The sequence below is a fragment of the Chamaea fasciata genome, unplaced genomic scaffold (genome assembly GCF_029207755.1).
Source record: "Chamaea fasciata isolate MVZ Bird 193981 ecotype frontalis unplaced genomic scaffold, bChaFas1.0.hap1 SCAF_7, whole genome shotgun sequence".
NCBI lineage: Eukaryota > Metazoa > Chordata > Aves > Passeriformes > Sylviidae > Chamaea > Chamaea fasciata.
This window is the reverse complement of record NW_027094092.1, coordinates 39,641,150-39,658,139: the sequence shown is the minus strand read 5'-3', so window position 1 is coordinate 39,658,139 and position 16,990 is coordinate 39,641,150. Positions and strand designations below refer to the sequence as shown.

General features: G+C 53.8%; 2 protein-coding genes across 3 annotated transcripts in view; one reads left to right on the top strand and one right to left on the bottom strand.

The window, feature by feature from the left end:
- The window catches only part of LTBP2 (latent transforming growth factor beta binding protein 2), a 70,327-nt gene extending 56,542 nt beyond the window's left edge, over positions 1 to 13,785 (top strand). For both annotated transcript variants that reach the window (XM_066188498.1, XM_066188499.1), the window contains 17 exons: positions 199 to 318; positions 535 to 657; positions 845 to 970; positions 3,277 to 3,399; positions 3,710 to 3,835; positions 3,933 to 4,055; positions 4,285 to 4,416; positions 5,374 to 5,499; positions 6,259 to 6,402; positions 6,677 to 6,868; positions 6,996 to 7,076; positions 7,683 to 7,811; positions 8,046 to 8,186; positions 8,428 to 8,595; positions 9,087 to 9,350; positions 9,579 to 9,728; positions 12,910 to 13,785. In XM_066188498.1, coding sequence (XP_066044595.1) covers positions 199 to 318; positions 535 to 657; positions 845 to 970; positions 3,277 to 3,399; positions 3,710 to 3,835; positions 3,933 to 4,055; positions 4,285 to 4,416; positions 5,374 to 5,499; positions 6,259 to 6,402; positions 6,677 to 6,868; positions 6,996 to 7,076; positions 7,683 to 7,811; positions 8,046 to 8,186; positions 8,428 to 8,595; positions 9,087 to 9,350; positions 9,579 to 9,728; positions 12,910 to 13,076 — 2,435 coding nt within the window. In that variant the 3' untranslated portion in view covers positions 13,077 to 13,785. The remainder of the gene's footprint in view (positions 1 to 198; positions 319 to 534; positions 658 to 844; positions 971 to 3,276; positions 3,400 to 3,709; positions 3,836 to 3,932; positions 4,056 to 4,284; positions 4,417 to 5,373; positions 5,500 to 6,258; positions 6,403 to 6,676; positions 6,869 to 6,995; positions 7,077 to 7,682; positions 7,812 to 8,045; positions 8,187 to 8,427; positions 8,596 to 9,086; positions 9,351 to 9,578; positions 9,729 to 12,909) is intronic.
- A 638-nt stretch (positions 13,786 to 14,423) lies between these two features.
- On the bottom strand, positions 14,424 to 16,547 carry NPC2 (NPC intracellular cholesterol transporter 2). The gene is made up of 4 exons (XM_066188500.1): positions 16,407 to 16,547; positions 16,216 to 16,323; positions 15,852 to 16,024; positions 14,424 to 15,222 (listed from the first exon to the last, which is right to left on the bottom strand). Exons 1-4 carry the CDS (start codon positions 16,489 to 16,491, stop codon positions 15,136 to 15,138), a joined length of 453 nt encoding a protein of 150 aa, XP_066044597.1. The 5' UTR covers positions 16,492 to 16,547; the 3' UTR covers positions 14,424 to 15,135.
- Positions 16,548 to 16,990: the final 443 nt, after the last annotated feature.

Here is a 16,990-nt window from a genome sequence, read left to right as displayed (position 1 = left end):
GTGAGTTTAGCTGCTGACTTATGTCAGCCCTCAGATGTGGGTGTAGGATCCTGAGGGATAGGTGGGGCCATACGAAGTGGCAAACTCATCTCAACTCCTATTTGGTATCACTGTGCCCTGGAGGGAAACTGAGGAGCCAGCTGGAGAGGATACAATTCTTTACCTTTGGGAGCCTGAAAGAACTGTGTTTCTTGGCAGATGTCAATGAGTGCGTGGATCCCAGCTCTTGCCCCAGTGGGAGATGTGTCAATACACTAGGATCCTACAAGTGTGTCAGCTGTGGGGTTGGCTACCGGCCCAGCAACGGAAGATGTATTGGTGAGAAATTTGGGCTGCCTCTGGGCAGCACCCTTGTCGTCCCCCCCCCCCCCCCAGTGCTCCCTGTAAACCTCAAAAGGAGCAGGGGCACAGGCAGCATCCTTCACCTGCAGTCAGCCAGCCTGTTTGGCCAGGGCATATTGCACTCACAGCTTGTGTGGAGGGAGTGCCCTGAGCACTCTCCCATGGCATGTTACCTTCTGCTGTATCACACAGATGTGGATGAGTGTCTTGTGGAGGGAACTTGTGCTCATGGACGGTGTATCAACCTGGATGGCTCCTTCCGCTGTTCCTGCTACCGGGGCTACGAGGTGGCACCTGATGGGAAGAGCTGCCAAGGTACTAGGGAGCCATGTGTACAGACACTCTGAAGTGTCACACATTCAGTCCAGAGGGTTTCCTGAGCACTTGGCTCTGCCTGAATCCTGACCACCATGCTGGCTAGTTCCCCCAGCACATATGGCCCTGGTCATGGTTGTTCTGCATTTCTTCCTCTTATCCCACTCTCCCTCATGTGTTTATGCAGACATTGATGAATGCATAGCCCGGGCTACCTGCCCCTCTGGACTCTGCCTCAACACTGAGGGCTCCTATTCCTGCATGTCTTGTGACACCGGCTATACTGTCTCCAGAGATGGCAGCATTTGTGAAGGTATCCCTTCCCCAGCAATAGAGGAGTGGGTGCTGGAGGAAGTGAGGGAAGGGACATTGCTATAGTTGGGTTATTGGTGGGGCAGGAGGACTTCTTTATCCTCAGGATCCTTTTCCAGCTCTTTAGCTTCCTGTTTAGCAGAGGGCATGGAAGGCTGCAAGCAGATGTCACTTGGAGCAACAGGAAGGTGATTTTGCTCACACAGGAAAGGGATGGGGGGAAGGACTCATGGACTAATGATGATCTAGAAGATGCTGACAAAAGACCAGAGGAGTACAGGAGGCCTGGAAACATTGGCAGAGTTGTGTGTCTTATAGTTCAGAACTGTGTTCCTGGGAGTGTATACTTCAAATGTAGGTCTTCAAGAAGAGAAACCTTGGGTCCACAGCCCATGGAAAGACTGTGGGCGCCCAGGTTTCATCATTTTTCCCCAGCCCCTAGTAGAACTTGGACATGTTTTAAAGGAAAAACTTAGATCAAGGTCTCTGCTGTGCTAGGAATGCTGGTGGAGACCTAACAGCAGCACTGATTTGTGTTGGTTGCAGTGCTGAGACATGAGAGTACTCAGTCCCAGCTTTACAGCTCAACTGGCCCAGCACAACCAGGAAAACCCCCTCTCTGATGGCTGACTCAGGGGGATATCCTGGGGTTGAGATGGCTTGATGCAAATTCCCTGTTTGGAGTAAGGGAAGGGAAAGGGCAGAGCTGGCAAAGGTATTTGTTTAAAGAATGGCCACATGCTGAGAATTTATCTCTGGAGCACTGCAGAGCTCTGCAGCCTGCACGTAGCTGGCAGATGGAAGATGTTGCCTTTGATGTGACTCTCAGAAGGATCCTCCTGTATGGGGGCCTCCAGGAGGGGAGGAGAGTGAAGTTTTCCTCCCTTAATTCTCCTCCGTTTTGATGGCTGAGAAAGCCAGTGTGGAATGAGCTTATTTTGCATTTGATTTTTGGGTGTGATGGAAGAGCCATGGTTTGATGCCTTACATCTGCCCTCCCCTTTTCCCAAGACTCCACACGAGCTGGCCCATCTCAGCCACCTTGCCCCAGCCATTTCAAGAGGGCATCTTATCAGGGTTTGATATTGTTTGGGTCACACTGACCTGATGGCAGGATGGCATGTTCCTCTCTGCCTTGGCTGGTGACCTTGTCTGAGGATTTAGTTTTCATATTTGAAAAATGATAAGGGTTTTGTGATAGTTTTTTTGTAAATAAACTAGCTTTTGGTTCCTCTCCAGAAGGATTCAATAGTACTGCATCTTGCAACCTTTTGAGACTGAAAAGCTGGGAATCCTGCCCTGAGGTGATAGAGAGCAATGCTCTTTGTGCCTGTGGCATGCTCAGTGCTCTGCAGAGGAGCTCAGGAGCTGCCAGCCTCAGGACTTCACCTCCTGTCAGTGCAGTGTTCTCCCAGGCTCAGGCAGTCTGCTGGCATCTCGCAGCCCTCTGTGTAAGGGAAGGTATCCCTCTCTCGTCTGCTGTGAGCAAAATCCTCAGAATGCCAGCAGATTCTGGCCAAGGCCTGGGAGAGTTGGGTGAGAAGGTTTGTGGAGAGCTCTGCTGTTGGGTAAGAGTTGTAGGCCCCTGGACAGCTCTTCCACAAGAAGGACATTGTAGGCAAGTCTGGCAAGTGAGAAAGCAGAGCCTTGGAAAGTAGGGCTGGTGCTGCGTTGCTCTGCTGATGTTTGCTCTTGTGTAGTTGGTTGAAGAGAGGACTTGTCAACAACTGTGACTCTGCACTGGCCTCTTGGTGGTTGTCGTACGCAGAGCAGAGTTCTGCTGGAGACGGACACTGGGGTTAGCAGTATCCAGTCTAAGGCTGGAGGGGACCTCTAGAGGTCATGTCATCCAACACACTGCTCAAGCAGAGCCACTAAGAGTTGTCTGCCCAGGACTACATCCAGATAACTTTTCAGTATCTCCAAGAAGGGAGACTCCACAGTGTCTTTGGGCAACCTAGGCCAGTGCTCTGTCACTGTCACAGAAAGAGAGTGGTCAGGCAGGCCCTCCTGTGTTTCAGTGTGTGCCCCTCACCTTTGGTCCTGTCACTGGGCACCACTGACTTGGTGCTGGGATAGTGTTTTGCTGGTCTCTATGATGGAAGGGAGTGAAGAGTCTGGGCTGAATCTGAAAACCTTGGTAACAGGGAGTCTCTGCCCTCTTCTCACTGTGATGGGATGGTCTGGGAGGACAGCTCAAACCCACTCTGCAGGCCAACAGCTGGGTGATGCTTTTGTAGATGGGGATCCTCCCCTGTGGTGGAGGAGCTGGGGCCTCACTCTGTGCTGTGCCCTTCCTCTTGGCAGATCTGGATGAGTGTGAGGACCCTGCCATTCAGTGCCTGGGAGGAGAGTGCAGAAACACACCAGGCTCCTATGAGTGCCACTGTCAGACTGGCTTTGAGCTCATCAATGGCACCGTATGCAAAGGTATGAACCCCACCCATGCAGCCCTATGGGTCCAGTACATACTGGAAAGAGGGATCCCCCTTCTTCCTCAGCAGGGAGGATGCTGGTGCCAAGGCAAGTGATGCCACATGCATACCACGTCCATAAGGCTGTAGTCAAATTCAGGCTCACCGTGGACAGGGAAGATCTCTGTTTCCATGACGAGAAAACAAGGAACTAGGAGCCCTTTGAGGGCTGCCTGTAAGAGACTGGGAACAGGGAATCCATGGGGCTTTGATGAAGGATGTACCCCAGGGCTGGGTGCATGGTCCTGATTCTGCTCCCTCTGCAGATGTGAATGAGTGCCTGAACAGTGAGATCTGTAGCCCCAATGGCGAATGTCTCAACAGCCATGGATCGTACTTCTGCATTTGTGCTCCTGGCTTCTCAAATGTGGCTGGTGGAGTCAGCTGCCAAGGTGAGTTGGAGAGTGGCAGGGACATACCTTAGGTCCTGCCCTCTGCTTTCTGCCCTGCTGTGAGATCCAGGTTGATGTTTTTGTCTTGATTTCACAGATGTGGATGAATGTGCAGACAAGTCCCTGTGCTCACAAGGCCAGTGTCTGAACACAGAAGGTTCCTACAGATGTCTGTGTGAAAATGGATTCAAACACTCCCAGGAGACTGATGACTGCGTGGGTAAGAGCTCATTGCTGGGGAGATCAGCCTTCCAGAGTTTGAGGGGACGAAAGAAGACAGTGCAGGGGGGAGGGCAGTTCTGCTCCCAGCACTCAAAGTTGCTGGTGACTTGTTAGGAGGACCAGCTCTGGTTCAAGGTCTCTAGCCAGCTAAAGTGGACCCAGTTGCTGCACTGAACAAGCAGGGTCCCCATCTGACCATCCTCATCCCCTTGCTCTCCTCCCTGCAGATGTGGATGAGTGTAAAGAATATGGGGATGCCATCTGCGGCACATGGCGGTGCCAGAACAGCCTGGGCTCCTACCGCTGTATCATGGGCTGCCAGCCTGGCTTCCACTGGACCCCCTTGGGTGACTGCATTGGTGAGTACAGCCCTGGGTCTCCCTGTCCCTCACCCAGGCAGGATCAGGGTGGTTGTGGCACATCTCTGCCAAGGTGCAGGGGAGAAGGAGGAGGAAATGTGTGGCTGGTGGAAAGGCAGATAATGCTGAGAGTTTGTTTTCTTGGCTGCGCTGCCTGCTTGCGTCTAGACTTCTCTTTTCCTGGCATCTGGAACAGACATTGCATTGTGCTGCTTTCCGCTTGGGGAGAGTCCTGGGCAGGTTACAGCCATTCCAGGCTTGAGGCTGGACCGCAGTTCCCTGTAAGCTGTGCTTGCTGGGGCCAGTGCCAGTCACCTGCCTGGCAGGCTTGGGTGAGGGAAAAGGCTGCTGGTAAGAGTGCATGCTAGGCTGGTGAGTCCAGGTTTGAAGCCCAGGCTCCAGCAAAGAGGAAAGAGCAAAGGGGTTTTTGTAGTTTTTGAGGCTCCCCCAGCTCAGGGAAGGTTGCAGCAGGGAGGAGCTGCTGCCAGCCACTGGGCTCTGGGCTGCACTAAGTCTCAGCCTTAGCACATGGGGCTGCTTCTGGCCTTGGGAACCATGGGCTGTGGACACATAACTGCTCTGACTGCTCCAAGAAAAATTCTGTGAAGCAGCTGGAGCTTTTAAGCTCTGTGTCCCTTTACACCTCTGCAGGAAACTGCTGTCCTCAGTCACCCCTGCCAGTCACCTCCCATGCTTCCCATCAATTTCCTATTCCCACCCTGCCCCTATTGCTCTATTCACATGGCTTTTTTGTGGCTCTCAGTGTTGCAAGAAGCTTCTCTTAACATGCACACTCATAGCAAGGTGAGTGACAGGAGCAGCCAGACCCAGTCCTTCACATCAAAGGAATGCCTGACCCAGTCCCAGATCCTGGGGTCAGAGCTGAAGGGCCTGAGTAGGGGTGTCCATTGGGAGAAGTGGGGTCTAGGACAATTCTTGGTTTTGGCTTTGTTGCAGACATTGATGAATGTGCCAATGAGACGCTGTGCGGGAGCCATGGCTTCTGTGAGAACTCAGATGGCTCCTTCCGCTGCCTCTGTGACCGTGGCTATGAGAGCTCACCTTCTGGGCACTACTGCATTGGTGAGTCTGCCAGGATCACTCTGCCAGTCAGTAAAGGAGAGCCACTGGCAGATGCCAGGCTGGTGTCCCTGCTGTGTGATGGTTCCGAGACCACAGATGGGGCCTGCACTCACACTGTGAGAATCACACACATGGACAGGGCAGCTCATGGAGTCAAAACCCCTTCTCTTATCACAGCAGATCTTGGGGATTGCAAAGGGTGAGGCTCTGAAAAATGAGCGTTTAACAGTGAACATGGAGCCTTTTTTGTCCAGGTGGAAGAGAGGTCCTTGGGGAATGGAGGAACTAAAGGTGCTAGAAAGGTACCTTAATGGGTGCCTGTAGAGAACAGGCAGGGTGTATTATAAGGAAGAAAATTTTCATTCTGAAGACAGGCAGGCAATGGAACAGTTGCCTGTGATGGCTGTGCAGTTGCCATCCCTGGAGATTTTAAAGACCCGACAAAAAAAGCTCTGAGCAGCCTGGTGGGATCCTGTAACTGAGTAGGGGGTTGGACCCGAGTCCTCCAAACCTAGATGATTCTGTGATCCAGCAACTCACTGGATTTCAGCAAGCTGGAGTTCAGGCTCTGAATCCACTAAGAGCAGGGCACAAGGCTCCTGTCAGACTTCTGTTGAGCCACAGTGTGAATACAGTTCTCAGCTTGTCCCTAGCAGCTTTCGTCTCCCTACTGCAGGGTAGCTTCATGCTGCAGACGGAGCACAGGCTGCCCATGCAGGGGCAGGCTCCTGCTGCCCACTGCTGCCCCTTGCTTTGCAGATGTGAATGAGTGTGAACTGATGGTCGCCGTGTGCGGAACTGCTCTGTGTGAGAATGTGGAGGGATCCTTCCTGTGCCTCTGCCCCAGCGACCACGAGGAGTACGACACAGAGGCAGGACAGTGCAAACCCCGAGCTGCTGTGGGTGAGTAGACAACTGCGATAGAGCATGGGTGGCAGCTAGAGCAGGAGCGTAGTAGCCCTGGCTGGGGTGAGATAAAGATGAGGGGCTGACAGGGCTGTACAAGCCTCTGCGGATAATGGGCAAGTTTTTGTCTGGGGAGAGTTCAGAAGCCTGAAAGTGAGGACCTGGGAAGGTCACACCACTGGCGATGGGTATACTCTGGGACCTCCTAGGTATGGGATGCTGTGTTGGGGTGCCAAGGACCCCATCCTGTCCTTTGTCTGCTGTCTTCTAGAGGGATCCGACACACATGCAGCCCACCTCTCTGACAGCGCAGAGCGCAAGCAGTGTTACTACCACATCAGTGACGTTCGCCTGTGTGACAGCGTCCTGGCCAAGAACATCACCAAGGAGGAGTGCTGCTGTACTGTAGGGGCAGCCTGGGGTGACAACTGTGAGACTTACCCCTGCCCCATTCCAGGCACAGGTAGGACTGTGGCCCCACCACACCAGGCAGGGCCAGTTCTCTGGTCTGCCTGCCAGCTCCACCTTGATTGCACTAATGAATTCCTTCTTTTCTTTCCATCTCCTCTTGGCATCTGTATCTTGGTCAGTGGAGTACCAAGAGATCTGCCCTCTTGGGAAGGGCTATATTCCCCAGGAAGATTTGCTCTCAGGAAAAGTCTCTTTCACAGGTACTAGCACCATTTTCTTTCTTTTCTTCCAGAGGGTAGAGGGAGAGCACTATGTAAAACCCTGTATGAAAATGCACTGACAAAACTGACAGGCCTGTTGTGGGGGATGCTAACATCGTGCTGCTGTTCTCCCCATTCCCAGAGAAATCCCAGATTGCTAGTATTGTTGAACTGGAAGTGCCCCTCTCTCCAGTCCAGTCTTGTTGCTGGCAGTGATTCTTTCTTGGTGCAAGTCTCTTGTTATGAACCAGGGATGGAGGCCATTAAGACACAGCTCTTCCAGTTACTGATCAGATCTCTCAGTGGCCAGCTTGTTCAGTCTTTGGTACTTCACATCCATGGGGGTAGTGTGCTTAAGATACACATGAATTTCCTATTTGTGAAAGTCTCCTGCTCACAGCATCCCTCCTCCTGCTCTGCCTGGGGGTGCTTCTCCCTCTGTTCCCAAGCATGGGGCCTGTGGGAGAGGTGGGGGATTCATTCAGGGACCTGTCAGTGATCCAGGCAAGATGCTGTGACAGCTTTCTGCAAGTATAGCACCCAGCCCACCTTGCTCCCATGGCTCTGCTTCCTGAGACACTTGCCCTCCTTCCATCCCTCTTTCAGACATGGATGAGTGTGAGATATTTGGCTCAGAGTTCTGCCGCAACGGACAGTGTTTGAACACGGTGCCGGGCTACAAGTGCTTTTGCCATACAGGATACTTCTATGACTCCAGCAGGCTCGAGTGTGTTGGTAAGATGGCCTCAAAGAGCAGTGGGAACCCCACTGTGCACGGGGGGACAGCCATGCTGCTGCACCCAGACTTGCCCCTGCTGGGCCAGGTCTAGGTAACAGGCTTCCTGGGATCCTCCTGGGGAAAAAGAGAGGAGGGCCTGAGGCCTGTGAGGCCCCTGTTTGGGCAGGGAAAGGGTCACATTGCTCATGTCTGCCAGCCTGAAACATTGCCCTGTCCTTGTGTGTGGGCAGATCAGGATGAGTGTCAGAATGAAGTGTACTGCATCAACGGCGAGTGTCTGAACACAGAAGGCTCCTACCACTGCTTCTGCAGCCTCCCTCTTGTGCTGGATGCCACTGGCAACCGGTGTGTGAATTTCTCCAGCAGGGCAGGTGAGCCTGATCCCCCACTGCAGCACACCTTTGCCCCACACATTCTGCCCCATTGCTGGGTCCTCTACAAGGGAGCAGTGGGTGGGGATTTGGTGTCTGGCTAAGGTGTGTCAGCACCAGCACAGGCTGCAGCCAGGGCAGGGCGGGGGCAGGAGCTGGGACACATGGTCATCCCTCGTGGGACAAGATGGACACTCTTCTGGATGATTTGCATGGCATCCTTCGCTTGTGTCACTCACAGATGCCTTGGAGGAGTATGAAATCCACCTGGACGTCTGCTGGCAGACCGTTGCCGACTACATCTGCCAAGACCTGCTGCATGGCCAGCAGACCACGTACACTGAGTGCTGCTGCCGGCTCGGCGAAGCCTGGGGCCAGAACTGTGCGCTTTGTCCCCACAGGTCCTCTGGTAAGTTGGGCAGCATGGGCAAGCATCTCCCAGCAGAGAATGGGCTGGGCTGCCACTTGTCATGTCATGCAGGTCTGCTGCATAAGGTCTCTGCACTACTGGGGCCAGCCCAAGGAGTAAGTAACCCCACACACACTTCTCCAGGGCTGAGCTGCACAAGTGGGTGGAATGCACTTGAAATTGATTTGCAGCAAGTCCGAGGTACTTGAGGGGAGAGTTGCCCTGTGCATCTCACTGCCTCTGCACGTTAGGAGGTAGTGGTCACTGGAGAGGGGAGCACGCTGGGAATTGGGGTTCTTGCTGCTCAAGAACCTGCTGGTCCCAGACAGGAGCTAGTCTTCTTGACAATCAACAAACTACAGAGCTGCAGCTTTGGAGGGCACTGAATTCAGGCCTGGCACAGCTGACCCAGTGTGGATGCACACCCTCTGGCCATATAGTGGACCTTGAGCCAGGCTGCACTGACCCTTCCTTTTCCTCACCACCTGCAGCTGATTTTGCTTTCCTGTGTAATGGAGCCAGTGAAGACAGTGAGAGAGGGGCTGAGCTCCGAGAAAGACCTAGGTATGAGTACGGACCAGGCTTGGAAGACCCCCACTATGGCCTTCCCAGCCCCTACTACAACTACCTGGAGTCTGAGTACGGAAGCCCCGACGCTGGTTTCCCTCGGAGGGAACCCAGCAGTGAGTTCCGTGGCAGCCCTCTCCACCATGGCCCAGTGCGGTCTCCACCCCGCTACCTGCCCAGCCAAACTGGTGAGTTCTGGAGACACAGAGAAATTCCTCCCCACCCAGACTGTGTCCATGGGGACTGCCACATAGTTCCCACTCTGGGCGGGCTGCTCCAGGCTTGGAGTAAGCTCTGTTCCTGGCTCCTGTGAGTCAGTCCTGGCGTCACCAGCACTGTCTTGCCGCATGCCCGATATTCCCTTTGTGGCTGGGCTGAGGCTCGCCCTGCTCTGACCCCACCTTGCCGCCCTCCAGGCCTCTACGAGGGCTTCGAGGGGCTGCAGGCGGAGGAGTGCGGGATCCTCAACGGCTGCGAGAACGGGCGCTGCGTGCGCGTCCCAGAGGGATACACCTGCGACTGCTTCGACGGCTTCCAGCTGGACATGACCCGCATGGCCTGCGTGGGTGAGTGAGGCCCCGCGTGCCCTGGCCGCGGCTGCTCCCTGCCGGTGCCAGCCGGGACGGCAGCAGGAGCAGCTCCCCTCTTCTTCCGATTCCTTCCCGTACGGCTGGGAGGGCCCTCGTGGAGGTTCAGCCGGCCACTTTCTGCTGGCAGCTAGGTAAGAGCAGCTCTGGCCATCACCGAGAGCGGCTGACGTCTCCTGTCTTCTCATACCACTCTTGTACATCACAAGCCATTGTTACTGTGATTAATGTCCTCTACATTTGCCACTGCCCTTACTTTCCACCCTGCCCTATGAGACACAGTTTCTAAATTTCTCTGCATTTCCTCTACATCCCTATGCTATGTCTCCATCCTTTTCACATTATATGTCTCCAAGCCAGCTGAGACCTCAGGCACTCAACAGAGCAGATGAAGACCCTCTCTTTTTTCTTAGGCACAGCACTTACTCCAACTCAGGGCATCCTTATTGTACAATACAATGGTGCAGCTTCTTCATACAGATCCCATGGTCCAAACCACCCCAAATGCACCTGTGCAAAATGGCTGCCTGAGATGTTACTCCCTCTTCTGCATTTGTGCACTGTTTTCCTTTCCTTGGCCATAGTACTTTGCCTTTGCCTTCACTGAATTTTGTCTAGTTGAATTTGGACCACTTCTCTATCAGAGTAAGTCTGAACTCTGCAAAGTGCTTGAAGTCTGGCATCACACATATTTATTTTATAAGCATGAGGATTCTTCCTTTGTCCACCTTAGTGACAACATTTGCATGGAGTAGGGGTAAGGACAGGCCATTGCAGCCTGTTCTTTAAAGGGTTTTTATTGTAACAGCCAGGTATTGCTAATTGTCTTTGGAGTGCAGCTGTGCGGTCCATTGTGCAATTGCCACGGTTTAATCTAGAGGGAATTTTCTCAATCTGTTTGAGTGTGTCATGTGAGAGTGTGTTGAAATCCTCACCATGGCCAAGGCACATCATATCCACCACTTCTCCCTTATCTGACAGGCCAGTTATCAGGTCAGGAAAGAGAACCAGATTGGCTTAACGTAATCAGGCCTTAACTGATCTGCACCAGCTATTTAATGATCCTGTTATCCTTTAGAGGGTTATGACCTAATCACTCACAAACCTGAACTGCTTAGGGGTGAGCAGACTGTAATTCTGGATTTTCCCTTCTCTGTTCCTGAAGATGGTTATGAGATTTATCCTTTGTTGAGGCCTCCTTCATGCTTCCATCTCAGACAGAACTGTCAACTTTTCAGGGACTGCAGCCAGCATTAAGCATGTGAACTTGCATTGCCGCAAACCTTTATGGATGTAGCTGCATTATATCTGATTGTTGAACCTCTCCATCACAGTGTGGCCTTTCCCTCCCTGTGCTCCTGCACCCTTGTTTAAACACTTCAAACATGGTCTGTGCCCTGTCTGATCACCACGAGTGTTTTTATGATGGCTGGAACAAAGCCTGTGTTAGCTGCTCCAGCCAACTCGACTGGCTTTTGTTTCCTCTGTTGATAAGAAATAGACTGACATTCCCCATTGTTTCCTGCTAACATATTTATGGAGCCTTTGCTTGTTGCCTTTTTGATCCTGAACCAACTAGCCCTCATTTTACACTGGAGCCTGTTTTTTTTTCCTTTCAGTTCTCCTCCTTGGGTCTTAGTTATCACCATGTTTTTACCTTGCTGACTTCAGGCCTTTAGAATACTGCTGCAGCTGCTGCAGCACTTCCCCTCTCACTTACTGGTGGCAACAGCTTACGCATGCCCTGTAAGGTGGGCTGTGTGTCCCCACCCCTGCCCAAGTGGGCAAACTCCTGGACTTGGTGCAGACTGCTAGAAACACTACTCTGTTACTTCTGGCTTTTGGGTCTCTCTGGGCTAAAATGTCCTTGTTTCATTTCTCCTCTCAATTTGGTGGCCAGACCAGCCTGCCTGCTCTTGCAGCTTTTACTTTCCCTTGCTTCTGAGGCTGCAAAGCACATCTCCCTTGGTGTGCCTAACTTCTCCTTGCACTTCCGAGCAAGCCATCCTGTTCATGGCAATGTCTGATCCTGAGGTTTAGTGTGAGTCCACAGTGTTCGTTCAAAAATTGGTTTGGGTATGTGTGAAGACTACCTTGTTCCTCAGGCTCTCTCTCCTCATGTTTCTCCCCTCCATTTTCCTCCTGTGACTGCTGGACTTTCTCTTACCTCCCTGAAAATTTTGCTTCCAGCATCCCTCCCTGGGGTTGCACTTCTCTTTCTTTGTGAGATGGCCCCCTCCACCTATGCTAGAGATAATCCAAGGTCCCTGGGGTGGCAGAGAACTTTGATCCTCCCAGGGTCCATTGGCTACTGCTGGGGCCTTTTCTCTCCCTTGAGTGGTCAGCTGAATCCGTCAGCTGCTCCCCACTCCCTGCTGATCAATGGGGGTTGAGTCTGGAGTTTGTGGTGAGAGGGGTAGGGCCTGCCTTGGTAGGTGAGGATTTGGGCTCTGGAGGTCCTGTGGGTGCAAACAGCCGTGTTGGTGTTGTACATGGGTGCTCTGTCCAGCGCATGGCCCCACCACAGGTTGGTGTACCTCAGGCAGGGTGTCTGGGTGAGTACATGTAGCAGAGCAGATGTGTCAGAATAGGGCAGCTGCTGTAGGGCTCACGTGCACACTCCAGCCTGATGAGCTGGCAAACGGAGCCCTTTGGCACAGTTTGCAGGTTAACAAAATAAGCCGTTGTTTGTGCAGCACGAAGTCCCTCTGTGTTTTGGTCCTGGAGATGATAATCAGCCTCTCAGGGCCACCATAATTTGCCTGGTTGACCTTGTTGGATCAGAAAAGGGCGTTTTCCAAGTTTGGAAGTGGCCTTTTCCCCAGATCTTAGGCTATTAGAGCTTGTTAGCCAAAAGGTGCTAACCAGGGGTGTTACCAGCTGCAGAGCACGGAGGGGCTGTTATCCGGTGTACATGGGGCAGGGTTCAGTACTGTGCTGGAGGATACTGAGAATGCCACCCTTGGATACTACGGATGCTCTGCAGATATGCTGAGGGCGTGGGAGGCTGGTGGGATCGCTGTGGACATCCTGAAGATACTGATAGGACTGACAGAACCTGTGTGGGAGGGCCAGGGGGGACAGCAGGGGCACAAGGAGATGGCTCTGGGCAGGGACTACTCACTGTGCCACCAGCTGAGCCCAATCCTTCTCCTTGCAGATATCAACGAGTGTGAGGAGGTGGGCAGCCCTGAGCCCCTGTGCCAAGGCGGCACCTGCGAGAACACAGAGGGCTCCTACCGCTGCCAGTGCTTGCCGGGCTACGTGGCCCTGGCCCGGTCACACCACTGCGTGCCCCAGACAGCTCAGAACCCTGCAGCTGCGTAGCTCTAGGAGAGCAGGGGTGAGGGTCCTCCCCTGCACATGGCTCTGGGACCTGGGAGCACAGAGAAAGGCCTCCCGGGGCTGTGGGTGCTTTGAGGCTCTTTGTTCCTTCCCCTTCGAAGTGCACAGCTTCCCCACCACTTCTCTCTATAGGTCAGGGCTGAGCTCCCAGCCTCTGCACCCCTCTTGGTCCTTCCAGCCCCTGTTCTTCCTGCAGCAGAGCCCACCCCAGCCCTCAGCACATGTCACGTTGCCCTGTGTCATGGAGGCTCACAAGACACCTTCCCTTGCCACACAGCCCCAGCCTGTCCCCCTCACCCTGCCAAGAAAGGGGGTTCATATCCCTGCCACTGCTGCACTGACCTAGTGACAAGCCTTACCCACACCACGGGTGCTGGCCCCACTCCTTGTGAAGTGTCCAGCCCCCAGGCCAGAGCTTTAAGATGGGGTGCCACCCCAGTTTTCTACAGCTGCTGCCTACCCTTGGGGCATGGGAGAGAGGCCTGAGGGGCACCAGGGCCTGCTCTCCCTGTGGCCTTTAGCCCCACACTTTGTGTCCCATGCTGGCTGGGCAAGGGGAGGGGGAGGAGGTCCAGCTTCCTTTCTGTAAAGTTGTTGGTGGTTATTTTTTTTTAACCGAGTCTGCTGGAAACTTCTCTCATGTTGTTAAATAAAACATTTATTTTGGGCCCCTGTGGCTCAAAACACTGGGGCTTGTCAGATCTGTGCTTGTCTTGCTTCTGCCAAGGACAGAACCATCCCACTTGTAAGCCAATTCTTAACCCTCACAGCTGGCACATAGCTTCCTTCTGCTCCCAGGCCAGAGCAGAGAGCTTTACCAGGCCAAATCCCCAGCCCAGCACCAGCAGCAGGAGCCAACTCCAGTCACTGCAAGACAGCACAGAAGTTGTAGCTCTTCACACCCTGCCTTGTTCTCACACAAAGGGACTGCAGTTCCCATATGACTAAGTGTAGTTACTGCAGTTGGTAAGAGCTCTCTGGCAGGTCTGGGAGTTGATTTTTCAGCCACAGAGCCCTCAGTAAAAAGACCTTTACCTATGCTGCAGCAAGCAAGGCTATGTTCTATGCCACCACCTCTTCAGGGAGCCTTTGCACAATTTCAAGCCTGCATAGGACTAGTAAGGCAGGAGCACAGCCAGACATTGCCAGCTGGATACGGGCAACAGATGTTTGGCTGCTTCCATGTCACCCACACTTAGGTCAGCATACCACCTCTATATTCATGCCTTCAGCTAAGAAGTAAGACCAGCTGAACCCTAACTAGAAGACTCCCAGCCCCTCTGCTTTTCCTCCTGATCCTCTTCACTAACAGAATACAACACAAGCAGATTTTGTCTAGCCTTTATTAAAAGGAAAGTTATAAAAAGAGATTCAGGAGCTCGCAGCAGCTCCAAGTTGGTAGTAGTGCAAACCATTGGTTAGAGAAAGAATCATCCCTGCAGAGACATTGAACACCATTTGGCTTTGCATCCACAAAAAGGAAATTTTCCCAGCTGGAGTCCCACTGGCTTGAGCAGAGGCCCAGGACATAGCAGGCTGTCAGCTCATGGGAAGACTCCTCTCATTCCCTCTGCTTCAGCTGCATGGATAGCAAATGCAGGTCCCAGGGGCATCCTGATCATAGCAGAGCAGGAGAAACACAGGAGGGAGGATGCAGCTGGCATTCTAGAAGAGGCACTGAAGGGTTACCAGGTAGCAGCTCAGACAATAGCCAGATTCATCGCTGAGAAATTCCTTTGTGAGGACAGACAGCTCCATATCTAACAGATCAAGTGCCTCCACACAGCAGCTGGAGGATGATGCTCAGTCACTCCTGAAGCAGACACTGCTGCCCTTTGAGCTGCTGGAACACCCCAGGGGTGTCACCTAAACACAGTAAGAGCACTCTGCCAGGGGCTGATCTTGCAAGGAACACAGTGCTGGCTGCTCAGAGGCTGCAGAGCTCTGAAGGAAGCAGTAAGAAATGTTTATTATATAAAAGAATTTGGCCTGTGTTGTTTCTGGTTTTCCCCTCCCCAAGCCCTACAAATGGCAGGGCTCCTCAGCTGGTAATCTGCACTGGTATCTTCCAGCAGAACAACATCTGGTCCTGGTCATCTACCAGCTCCCACTTCACAATCAGCTTAATCTGAAAGAGAGAGAAGCAGAGGAAAATAAGAATGTTCAGGAAATCTTAAGGCAAGGGCATGGGGAGAAAAGTTATCAGTTATGTGGAACAAAGAGGTCCTGGGAGCTCTGCACAAAGAGGACAAAGCAGGGGCCTTGCCCCTGCATGCAAGTAGGTGGGCCACACTCATGCACTGATTCCTGGAGTACCATCTGTGGATGGAGAGGGCTCAGTTACATGATGCAGGAGACCTCCACACACTGCACTCGAATTCCCACTCCCTGAAAAAACAGAGTGGAGACACCCTGCAGCATCCCCAGCTGAACTGCCCTCCATTGGTGAGCACACCCAGTTTGAGAGCATTCAGCTGCATGCAGCAGGCTCTGGTGGGAAGGGCAGCCAGCACAGGAAGATACTGGAGCAGCTGAAGCCGCTTCTCAGCAGCTGGAGCTAGGCTGCTTCCTTCGCTGGGTCTATCCCAAAGTGGGAACTTGAAACTAGAGTCATACAGCAGCAAGAACATCAGACTGTCTATGGAGTCTACTCTCTCTCACCAGAACATTACAAAGTGTCTTCCCTTAAAGGCAGGTGGTGAGACTACCCCAGTATAGGCAGTAGCGGAGAAGCTGACCAGCTGCCTACATACTTACACTGGGGTACTCGCTCTTCACAGGGAGTTTATTCAGGTAGCTGTAGGAATGGCCCTTCTGAATGGGGCACTGGATCCCAGACTTGCATCCATCAGGCTCAGGAATAGGGAAGGGTATGTCCACGTGCAGCATCTCCCCGTACACCCGTGCTTTACTACCCTGGCTCTCAATCTCTGCAAAACACGGAGAACACACGTATACAACACGTGCCCTTCACATACGCCAGAGGCTACAAGAACACAACTAAGGGACACTCTTCCTCCCACCAAGATCCTTCTGCAGCCACCCTTCTCCCCTCTCCAGCAGTGGGACACAGGGGGGATCACCTGCCCCGGCCCACTCCCGCTGGGGATGTGCTCCTTACTGCTGGCGAAGGTGACGTTGATGCTGTAAGATGTTCCCTTGTAGAGCAGGCAGGGCTGAGTGGGGCAGGGGCTCACGTTCACCTCTTGGATGCTGCCGTCTATGGAACCTGCAAGGAAGAGTCGGGATCATCGGGCCATCTCCGCCTGCTGCCGCACCCCTCCCGCTGCCCCGCGGGCCGGAGCCACTCACCGCAGTCAACGAAGCGGAGGGGCTCGGCCAGGGCGGTGGCGGCGGCGCCCAGTGCCAGGAGCACGGCGAGCGGGGACGGCACCATGGCGGCGGCAGCAGAGGGCACGGCGGCGGCGGCGGCGGCTCCGCGGTGTCACATGAGCGCGGCGGCCCCGCCCGCCGGTCAGCTGGGGCGGGCCCCGCCCGGGGGCCGGGCCGGGGACCCCGCGCGCCCCCGGGGTGGCTGGGGGAGGGACCGCCCGCCCCCCGCCGCCGTGGCCGAGGACAAGGCTGCAGTCGGGAAAAGGGTGGTGGGAGCACTGCCGTGACAGGGAGCGACAGGACGGTCCGGGAGTGGTGGTGGTGGTGTGCTGGAAGTACAGCCCTTGAAGAGCCAGACAAGCGCCGTCTCCAAAAGCGCTGCCACGGGACATCCGTACTGCTGGGCTGTCCTGGGACAGTCAGAGTCAAAGGCAGAAGCCGGAGGACAGGCTCAGATACAGGCAGTGCCACGGGCCGGGAAGCTCTTTTGCTGCCCCTACTGAAAGGGGATAAAACATAAAGCGCACAAAGCTGCTGTAGTAGACTCGTCCGTGGCCTTGTTC